This window comes from Elephantulus edwardii, unplaced genomic scaffold (genome assembly GCF_000299155.1).
Source record: "Elephantulus edwardii isolate Elephantulus edwardi_28Jun2011 unplaced genomic scaffold, EleEdw1.0 scaffold00033, whole genome shotgun sequence".
In the NCBI taxonomy this organism is placed as follows: domain Eukaryota; kingdom Metazoa; phylum Chordata; class Mammalia; order Macroscelidea; family Macroscelididae; genus Elephantulus; species Elephantulus edwardii.
In genome coordinates, this window is record NW_006399783.1 from 14,971,008 (window position 1) to 14,982,619 (window position 11,612).

Below are 11,612 nucleotides of genomic sequence, written 5' to 3' on the forward strand. Positions count from 1 at the left end.
TTCCTACATTCATGGTTCTCATATTCCATGTCCCAATCACCAGTGTCTGCTTACAACTGTTCCTCTTCCTTTGTATTTCCATACTTGAAAACTCAACTCCTTTGCCTTTTCTGTTATCTAAATGTGTTCTGTTGTTCATAAAGCATACGATTGAAAATACTAACATTTTTCTTTGAAATTTTAAAAATATGCATTAGGATGATTAATCTCAAGAGTAGCTTACATTTTGTAAACATACACTGATTGGGCACACAAACTTACCTAACATTTGATATGGGATCACCATGAGTCAGCAAATGACAATCAGATTAGCAGAAGATGCCTTGCTTTATTTAAATTACGTGGATGTTGAAATTGGAGGGTAGAGGCAAAAAATAAGCTGGAAAACAGTTAATCAACTTGTAGATTATTGACTATATGTTGATTTAATGATTTGACTTCTAATAGGCAAGCAATTAAATTGCATTTTCCACCCCAGTGCATTTTGGATTTTAAAATTAAAGTTGAAATGCATACACTATTTCAGTCTCTTTTTTCTTTAGCTTTACAAAACTGTATTATTTCCTAGTGATCTGATTATTACTCTTAAAAATATTATATAATGACGAGTTTGAGGATCCAAGGAGGGGAGGGGTGTTCTTAATCAGAGGGTCACACAATTTGATGGGTGGAGGGCAGGGGGGTAAAGGAAAGGAGGAAGACCCAGTGTGAAGAACAATGTATATGAACTTTGTAAGTAAACTAGTATAAAATTTTAAAAATTAGCAATTTTTAACTCCTTCTACTCATGTCATAAGGTTTTGGATTGCTAATAGTGTCTGCTGCAATGGATTTAAATGTGTTGAGAATGATAAGGATGGCATAGGATTGGATAGAGTTCATGTCTGTTGTTCATAGAGTCACTGTGAGTCATAGTCAACTCAACAGCAGTTAACAACTAGCCCCATGGTATTATCTGATGTCTTTTGATTTTACATCCTATTTAGGTACAGATTCGGCCTTGGAATCTCAGTGACAGTGACTTTGTGATGGATGGTTCACAGCCGCTTGATCCACGAAAAACTATATTTGTTGGTGGTGTTCCTCGACCCTTACGAGCTGGTATGGAAAACCCCTCATTATCTTTTAGCCTAAGAAGTACACAGACTTTCAAGACAAATTCTCTATAAGCATTTGATTTAATGCATGTTGTTATGTACCATAGAGTCAGAACCGACCTATAGCTGACCCTTCAGTGGCTTTTCAAAGGCAGTTAATTGCATGGGAGGAGATTGCCCACCCTCCTCCTTTGGAGCAGCTGGTGACCTCAAACTGCATGCCTTTGGGATTGCAGTGCTTTTTGCCACTAGGCCACCTGAGCTACCTAAGCATTAATTCTCCATAAGCATTTGAGGTAATGCTTAAGAGTGAGAATGCCAAAACCAAAGTGTCAGGATTTAAATTCATATGCTCTGCTCCCAGTTAATAGTTGAGTGACCTTGGAAAAATTATTAATTTATCTAATTTTCTGATGGCATCTGTCAAATGAGGTAATTAATCAGTGTTTTTACTTTATAGCATAGTTTTGAGGATTAAATGAGCTAGCCAATACTAAGTTCCTAGTGTCTCAGAGTGCTAAGTCTCATAATGCTAATCATCATTCATCATCTGAAAAAAAATTCAGAAATAAAGATTATGTATTGATATATTTAGTGTTTGCTTTTTATGTCTTCATTACTCAATAGCTATTAGCTGAACTCTGAACTATAATAAGCTCTTAATAGGGTATCATGTTTTTAAAGAGTACATTATGCAGATGATACAACCTTGCTTCCCAAAATTGAGGAAGACCTAAAGCATTTGCTGCAGAAGGTCAAAGATTGTAGTCTTATACTCAAGTTTCACTCCGGAATTTATTAATCATTGGTCCTTTGCCAAGGATTTCCAGAGCAGGACATTATGCTGAGTGAAATATCTCAGTCACAAAAGGACATATACTGCATAATGCCACTGTTATAAAACAGGACTGACATGGGAGTTGCGGAGAAGCTAAGCAAAGAGAGGATAAGTAATGTAAACTGCATTGAAATAGGTGAAGGAAAGAACTGTTTAAAAAGAATATGTGATTAGGTATTATTTGCATAACAACAGTCCAGAATAAGAGGTACATAGCAAAGTGGACTGGGGGGCAGAAATTGTGCAACAATGAAAGAATTATTTTTCAAAGAGAAAAGTGAACTAGGGGAGTGGGTAGGGAAGAAAATATGCAACAAAGAATGAGTGGAAATCCAAGTTTTCTATAAACTTTAGTTAAAATATCAATTAAAAAAATTGTAGTCTTCAATATGGATTGAAGCTTAACATCAAGAAGACTAAGAATCTCACCACTGAACAAATTGGCAGCACCAAAACAGATGGAGAAGAAATTGAGGTGGTTCACAATTTCCACTTGCACGAGTTCACAATCAACCCTATTGGCACCAGCAGTCAGGAAATCAAAAGATGAATTGCATTAGGGAAGTCTGCTGTCAGGAACCTCTCCAGAGTGCTGAGGAACAATGATATCAGAGACTGTGGTGTACCTGATCCAAGCCATTGTCTTCACTATTACTTGCTATGTTTCAGAGAGCTTGACAATGACTAAGGATGACAGAAGAAGAATTGATGCCTTTGAGTTGTGACGCTGGAGAAAAGAGTATTGAAATAGGTCTGTTTTGGAGAGGGTGAAACCAAGTGTCTCCCTTGAGGCAAAGATTTTGAAGCTCCTTTTCTCCTAATTTGGGCATGTGGCAAGAGGGACCATTCCTTGGAGGAAGACATCATGATTGGAAGAGAGGAAGGACAGTACAGGAGAGGAAGACCCCAGATGAGATGGATTGACTAAGGCAGTGGAATTAGGTATATCAGAGTCAGTGAAACTGGATCAGGATAGGACAGGGTTCAGAGATGTTATACAGAGGGTCGCTATGAGTTGCAGGCTTGACAGCACATAATTATATGTAAAGAAGAAATTACAATTGAGATGTAAACATATAAGTGAGATTTTAAAAAAACATGTGAGCAAGGATTCTGTTTCATAACTGAAATTTAATTGAAAACAAGATAAATCATCATTTCCAACTTTAATATGAAAACATGCTGAGTAAATAGCCTATATGAAAGGGAACAGAATTTTGATGGGAGTATATTAGAAGGACCTCCAAACAAGAGCCTGCTCTCTACTTTCTTGGGGATAAGAATACAAAGTTCAAATAATTATTCATACTAAACAATACATTGTTAACTGATAATAAATGGTGACACCAGGATGTAAACACTTAACAACTTGTGACTTTGGACAGAGTGCTCATCCTGTCTATGCCTCAAATTTCTCAGGAAATTACCTACTTCTTAAGTTTGTTGTAAATATTAAGAGAATATGTAAAACATCTACCAGAGCTCCTGACCATAGTTAAAAGACTTAACACAATGGCTGATAGTTGAAATAAGTTTAATTTTAATAATCATTACAATGAGATGTGCTGTTAATGAATCATATGAATTTCTCTAATTTCAATTACCTTTCGTACTTGCTTATATAGTGGAGCTTGCAATGATAATGGATCGTCTCTATGGAGGTGTATGCTATGCTGGGATTGATACTGACCCTGAGCTAAAATACCCAAAAGGAGCTGGGCGAGTTGCATTCTCGAATCAACAGAGTTACATAGCTGCTATCAGTGCCCGCTTTGTTCAGCTGCAGCATGGAGAGATAGATAAACGGGTAAGTCCTAGAAGTAGTTTCTAGAAGGTGCTAGAAATCACATTCTAACTGTATCATTATTACCAATATTGGAATGAGAAAATAAATTGACAACTTACTATTAAGCTGATAGGGAGAATTGTTTGCTCTGTAACACACACATCTAAAATGTTCTGTGAATTTATTTTCTCTCTCAGTAGCCTAGCCAAATCATTTATAACCAATTTATGTAGCAAAGATTCTAAGTTGTCACCTACATCCAATCCCTTAGGACCACCTGAACTTTTTTCTTTTAATCCTGAGACATGAGTGTCTTAACACTTGTTTCTCAGTGCATTATTTAAGACTGAGTTAGCTCGTATCTTAAGAATCTTTCATTGTCATGCTTTTAGATGAAGAAATAATCAGCTGTATGTCAGGCCCACTCTACTTCGTGAAAACGCAGTAGCATTATTTTCAATACTTTTTTATTCTTCGTATGGAATTTAACCTCTGAACTAAAAGGCTGGAGAAAACTTCAGAGATAGATCTTTCCTCTTGTTTGCCCAATGTGTTGTAGTTGAAGCTCTACATTCCTCTGAGTGTGGTTTTTTTGTTTGTTTGTTTGGTTTTTTTTTGCATTCATTACATCTATTTTTAATCTTTTGGATTCATGCGTTAGACAAGTGTTTTAATGCCCATTATAGAACAAGGCACTTGTGGTCAATTTTAAGGAGAAAAAGTTAATAAATCCCCATCCTAAAGAGCTATGTTCAAGTGAGTAGAACTGTACCCTGCACTAATACTGCCCAGAGTTTGGCATGTGAATTGGCTGCCAGTCAGAAACTGTTGCTAGCGTATGGTGAGGTAAAGAATTTACACAAGCATGTGAAATCAAATGGGCTGCTAATCTCAGTGCTTAGTTCAACTGACCTTTTTTTAAAAAAAAAAATATTTCAAAACATTTTTTTTAAATTGAAAGAAGAAATATATTGGTATTTATTCTGGTGTAAGCTTCTTACTTCATAACAGACTGGCAGTTTTCATTAGCAGTGACTTGAATGTCCAACTCTGAGCCACAGTGCTTTAAAAACTCTTTATTGACTGATTTTGTTCTAGTAGTCTGATTTGAGATGTAGAAACTGTCCAGTAATAGTGTAAACATACTAACTGCTTATGTTTCATGATCCATATAGTCTGTTTCAGAGATTATAATAAAAACAATAAGACAGTTGTGGTCACCATATATACTCTGAATCTATTAAAGAGAAAGGTACATCTTGTATTAGCAACATAATATGGAAATATTAGATGCAGTATACTTTAATGTTTCTGCTCTTTTGTTTTTTAATTTACACTGAATAGTATCCATATTTGTGTCAACAGTTCTTCCTCTCTCATTGTTTCATGCTAACATAAGTTTCAGAGTCTTGAGGATGTTTTTTATTGTGTTGTTAGGTGCTGTGAGTAACCCATAACTCATAGTGACCCTGTGACTAACAGAGCTGAACCGCTGACCTACACCATACCATCATCACCATCTCTGATATGCTGCAGCCATTAGTTACTGTCACTCGGTCAGTCTATCTTGTGGGGAGTCTTCTTTTCTTTCTCTGACCCTCTACCTTTCCCAGCTTGATACCCATTTCTAAGGACTGTCCCCTCCTGACGGTGCCCAAAGTATGTGCGACAGAGGTTCACATTCCTTGCCTCTAAGGAGCACTCTAGTTGCACCTCCTCCAAGGCAGACTTCTTTGTTCTTTTGACAATCCCTGGGGAATTCAGCACTCTTCTTCAACACCACAACTCAAAGGTATCAATTTTTCTGTCATCCTTATTCATTGTCCAACTTTCAGATGCTTTGGAAGCAACTGAAAATACTATGGCTTGGATTTAGTGCACGTTAGTCTTTAAGCTGACATCCTTCTTCTTTAGAGAACTTTTGAGAAGTCCTTAATAGCAGATTTCCCCAATACAAACCTCATTTGAAATTCAGACATAGTTTGTCCACTTCTACAATTAAGACCTTTGTGTTCTTGTCACTCAGTAGGAATAGTCTAGGCACAGGAGTGTTATTTCATCCTCTGTTCCTGGCATTGTTTGGGTCCAGGCTTTCTCAGGACTTCTTGTCTGAATGGAACAGCACCAGTGTTGGTGATAGCCTGATGGAAAGAAGTTTCAACAAGTCTCTCTAAGACTAAAAATAACCAGCTCTTTTCTAGCTGGTGAATTAATAGCAAAGTTATTTTTAATGCTTGAGAGGCTCAAATAACTAGAACAGACCCAGTTTTAAAAGTTCACCCCTGACTTTTAGACCCAAGTAAAACATTCATATTGACAAAGACTGAAAACAGGGCTCTACTTTGTTAGTATATGGCTGTATCTTGTTTTTCCAGATTCCAGATTTGTGAGTCTAACCCAGGATGCTTTATTACCAGAAGCTAGAGACATGGAAATCAGGAATCTTCCCGCAGATTTGAATATTAAAGTGCTAGCTTGTAGAATTTGTAAGACTTTAGTTGGTTTATGTTCTTATACCACCTATATCAAACATTCCAGATCAACTAATAAAAATGACAGTTTATAGCTATGAAAAGTCTCCTGTGGATTCATTATGTAATATTCTAGTCTAAGCAACCAGCTTCACTTTATGATTTCTTTTTTTTTGTATTTTCATCATTCATTCATTCATTCATGATATACATTTCCCCCCTTCTCCCTTATCTTTCCCCTCCCCGAATTCACTTTGTAATGCACATCTTGTTTCAGATTGTTAATTGCCATACATATAACATCTAATCATACATTCCTTTCAAACAGGTATACTCTTTATGTGCTTTATGATTTCTATGAGAATCCTTTTATTCCATTTGAAAACTCTTATTAAAAAACAAAAATGTAAAGTTTATAAAGTGTCTAAAGACTTTTTCAGGTCGTCAAAAGAGGGACTCTCAACTTCAGTAAATGACGCTTTGGCTGTTTTTCCCTTTGGGAAACCTTGGCACAGATTCATTCAGACAGTGAGTGGAAATGTACACCTAGTCTCTGAGAAACGTAACCTCCTTGTTTTCTCTCTCGTTTTGATTGCAGGTGGAAGTTAAGCCATATGTCTTGGATGATCAACTGTGTGATGAATGTCAGGGGGCCCGTTGCGGGGGAAAATTTGCTCCATTTTTCTGTGCTAATGTTACCTGTCTGCAGTATTACTGTGAATATTGCTGGGCTGCTATCCATTCTCGCGCTGGCAGGGAATTCCACAAGCCCCTGGTGAAGGAAGGCGGTGACCGCCCTCGGCATATTTCATTCCGCTGGAACTAAAGGATAACTACAGTGCTCATTTTCAGGCCTCAGATTAAGTGCACTATTCTGTTAATTCTGACCCCCTCCTCAGCCTCTTCATGCTGGCATGTCCTTTTGTAGCAGTCTGTAACTTAACAATAGTATAATGAGAAGAATGACCTATAATATAGGTGTTTTGTAGATTCATGTGTCACTGAAAACAATATGAACTCCTTTTTCATATTGCCATCATGTTGCATGGAAGCTTTGATCCTCTTGATTTGCTGGAGACCAAGAGGATTCTAAACTTCCAGCGACATTTTCTTAGAGGAGAGAGAGAAATATTAAATGAGAAATGAAACAATAGAGTATTTTGGGTTTTAATTAAATTATTGTTAATGATATATAAGAATACTTTTATTAAAATAACCATGAAACAATAACACTATCAGTCTGTCCTGACACAGTTTCCCCCAGGAAAGTGTTTTTCTTTTCTCTTTTTCATCTCTCTCTTTTTTTCTTTTTTTTTTAATCCCCTTTTTTTACTCTCTTAACAGCAGTGGAGGACGTTAACAATTATTAACAGGAAAGAGCATGTTAAAGCAAACAAATGCATGAACAAGATTGAAGCAGCATTCTAATTAACTTTAAAGGTTATGAGGCTGAATATAATTTCATTATGCCTCAAAAATACTACCACATCAGAAAAAAAAAATAGTAAATAGGCAGAGCTAGGTTTATTTTTCTTTTTCTTTTAAACAATGTAAAACACTTCGAATGTAAAAATTGGGTGTCATTACTACTGAGGGGAGTGCACTTATTTATTATTCTTAAACTTACCTATTATGTGCAGATAACTGGTCACAGCCCCAGAAAACCTACCAAAGCTAGAATTAAACTGGTGGGAAAACTAGCATTTCCTCTCCTAAAGAACAAATATATAAATTTTATTTTTGATGTTATATATAAACTCTATTTCCTAAGTTACTAACACTCATTAGATGTCAGCCTTTGCTCCCCATTTTGACATGAAATACAAACAGATCTAGAGATACCTCAAGGATATCATTTACAGTACACTTGTAGCCAAAACTGGAGGACAAAATCAATATACAAATTGGCTGCTGATTGGCATACCTTTTAGATTTGAAGTTATTTTAGGTATCCTGTAATTTAGTTGTAAAAATAGAAAATGAAAAAAAAAAAGTTTAAAAAAAAAGTTAAGTAGTTGCAAAGTGTTTTGCACTGTTGAACTAAGTAACTGTGTAAATCTGTGCAAAGGTACGGTATGTTTATCTTACTCTTATAAAATAAAATAACATTACAGTTTCAGAACTTAGCATGGGACATAGTCAGTGTTTGAAGTGCCAACTTCATCAAGTAATGCATGCTTTATAATAAGTAAAATTCTAGCTTTGAAAGGCGTTATTATGTGCTGAACAGTATGCTTCAGGAGTAAATTTAAAATAGTCTCTTGAAGCCCTGGATATGAAAGTAACTTTTCTTTTCATTGACAGTCTCTTATTAAATGCCCTATCCATCATTAAAAGGATTTTTTTTTAATCAGTGTGCAAAACATTCAACAACAACAACAAAATCTAGTGGCAATCTTGCTAGTTGTGCTACCTAACAATACCATCTTGGATCCTTCAAAACCAAAGACTTGCCCCAGCACTGCTGTGGAACCACCTGGCTGATGACCCTTACTGATCTCTTTAAGAAAAGCAGTCCTTTATTTTTAATATGGGCTTTAATAAACTATACCAGTTAAGTTCCAAAGGTCAAAATGGAGGCATTTGCTGTCTGAACACGGAAAGGGAGCTGCTTTTAAAGAATGCCCTGTAAATATCGGAAGCAGTCATGCGGATGGAGGGTGCTCTGGCGTAGCTGGTCAGGGACTTTTTTTCTTTTCTCCTGAACTACATAATTCTAATTGGAATGTTCATTTGCCTCTTTTTCTTCTTTTAAACGCTTGTAGGTGGCTTGGGGTGTGCTATTGTGCTGTTCCTACTCAGTAAACAGGTGTGATGAGTTAACATTACAAGAAATAACACTGTTTGAGAACTAGCTTTGAATAATAATTTTTCCCTTTGTACATGACCTGCTGAATTTCGGTACAGTGTTTTTGTAGCTAACTTATTTTGTCATGCACATAATGTATATTTGTTATGCACTACTTTTGTATATCTTGTTTTTCCAACAGTGAACATTTTTAGGCACACTTTTCACTGACGGGATATCTCTTTATGCAATACCTCAATTTTTCATATTGCAAAGAGTAGCTTTTTGTACTTTTATTACTGAGAGATCTTCATATACTTCATTTTTTAATATAAATAATTTTAATAAATTTTATTTTCTTATATTCTGCTTTTTATACATTTCAGTGCTCTGCATACATTTTAAATTATGAATGTTGTGCACTGGCAATGCTATTTTAGAGTCTGCAGAGAAGAGAAAGCATGTTGCTTAAACATCCTACCCCAACACCAGCTATTGGTGTACCTATAATTTAAGAAATAGTCTATGTAAAGTCACAAATTAATTGAAGAAAATTCGCATGAAAATGACAGATAACACTGTAGTTCCTTAAAAAGAAAACAAATTAAATGCATAAGCATAGGGTAGAAATTTAAAATAACAAAATTGTCTACAGCTTCTTACTAAGTTTTTAAAATTATTCATAGCGCAGACATTTTTGGTGAATGTTTAGCCATTTTTAATATTAATAAATTGATGTTAAGTGTTTGATTCAGAGATGTCTGCTCTTTTAAATTATATATAAAGAAAAAAAATAGCCTGCCATGGGACAGGTGTGTAATGTTAGTATGCATGACTAATGTAAGAAATTGTTATTCTACTAATATTTACTTGTGATTGTGTGACAAGCGTGTTTACAGATTATTTGGTTACACTTCAATTTACAGGGCATAATCAATTATTATCTACTACTCTGAACTTTATTGATTACATGTCCTTCAGATTACATGGGATTGTAGTTGGGAGTTACCATGTAACTCAAAACATAATTAACATGTAATTAGTTTACAGATTTTAGGGTATCACTTAAATTTACCAAGCATGTAGTTCTAGCGCACTAGCATGGCACCAGCCATGTATTTACAATGTAGTTACAGAGTAATTACATGGTTATTTTTGCAATGTAAAATAAAGTGTTTCTGATTATTTTCTATGTAAAGGAACCCTCTCCCCACCCCTTCTGGTCCCCACGCTTTGGTATAATATATATACTTCTCCATACACAGACCTCTGCAGAATGCAAAATAAAACTTGCAGTGAATGAATTTAGCATTTTTTGAGAGTGCTGTTGGAAAGACTTGATAATTCACCCCTTTTGTTTTGAAGAGTTGAATCTTCTGTTAAAAGGTGATTTAAAACTTGAATGTGATGAATTGTGGCAAGTTAACTTCAAGTTATGTGCAATACTTATTTCAAACTTTTGAAAGATCTTTGCAGTGTAATTCTTTGTTTTTAATCGCAGGCATTTAAAAATGTCATTTTCTACTGTTAAGAGTAATCCTCTTTCTTGCTGGTGTTTCTAAAGAAAAGAATCAGAAATCAATCTTTCTACTAATGTAAATTTGAGATTATTTTTAAAAATGGAATAAAAGAGGTTTTGGTCATTTGCTTTATTTTATTATCTTATTTTAAAGCTACTGTGATTGATAGCATTGTAAGAATTGGGACAATATTGTATTCAACTGTTTTATTTTTTATATTTTTAAAATTTAAAGTATAATTAGTTTTTATAATTTTCATCAGATTTTTGTTATATTTTTTGGAAGTGAAACTTTTAGCAAGTGGGTGTCTAGTTTTTACTAATCCCTAATTTTTTTTCCAGTGTATTGCTCATATTATCAGAAGGAAAAGTTATTTAAGTATGTCAGTTAATTGTACTACTTGGCTGAATTTCCATATAGTTTTTACTGTGTATGGGGAGGTTGTAGTATTTATTATAGCATTTTAAATAAGGGTAATTCATTTTTTATTAAAGTCATTTTCACGTTAAGTTCCTATTTTTGTATGTTCTACTCTTAAGTTATATAACACAGTTCCTTTTTTAAAAGAGTTCATTTGTTGAAGTGCTAGTGGAAAATTAATGTTATTAAATAGTTTGCAAATGACTATTTATACCAGTATGCATATAATTTTTAAATATTTGTAATGTGAGATGTTGAATGAATAAAACTTTTAACTCAGACTTCTTTTAATACACTTGTTTATTTTGCACATAAAGTAGACTTATACTTCCACAATTGGAAATATAACATTTTAAATGTATTAAGAGTATACTTTTGGGCTAAAGCCAAATAAACTGGTGTTACCAGACACTCAGTCATGTTACGTACTAGTGGCAATTGTGTCTTCCCTCTGGAAACCTATACATGTTGGCAGGTGGGTGGTTGTTTGGCCTCAAGTGTCAGTTCACATGCTGCCTTGCATAGTTCTTTTTATTTGTAGTCTCCAATGTATCAGAAAGGCCTGCTTCCAGTGTCTGAGTGTTTCCTCTCCTGCATAAAGCCCACTCCCCCCCCCCAAAAGCAAGGACATAAATGCTTAATTATCAGTCCTCATCTAAGAGGTCTTTGGGTATTTATCACTGAGAAACTTC

The 11,612-nt window shown here is 35.0% G+C and overlaps 1 protein-coding gene across 3 annotated transcripts in view; it reads left to right on the forward strand.

Moving 5' to 3' along the window:
- Positions 1–11,200, forward strand: part of CPEB4 (cytoplasmic polyadenylation element binding protein 4) — a 96,106-nt gene extending 84,906 nt beyond the window's left edge. Inside the window, exons 8-10 of one of the 3 annotated variants that reach the window (XM_006884362.1) lie at positions 987–1,101; positions 3,561–3,742; positions 6,791–11,199. In XM_006884362.1, the coding sequence (XP_006884424.1) occupies positions 987–1,101; positions 3,561–3,742; positions 6,791–7,018 (525 nt within the window). In that variant the 3' untranslated portion in view covers positions 7,019–11,199. Of the gene's footprint in view, positions 1–986; positions 1,102–3,560; positions 3,743–6,790 lie in introns of all 3 variants that reach the window. The other 2 variants (XM_006884363.1, XM_006884364.1) reach the window with 2 other exon arrangements.
- The last annotated feature ends 412 nt before the right edge of the window (positions 11,201–11,612 follow it).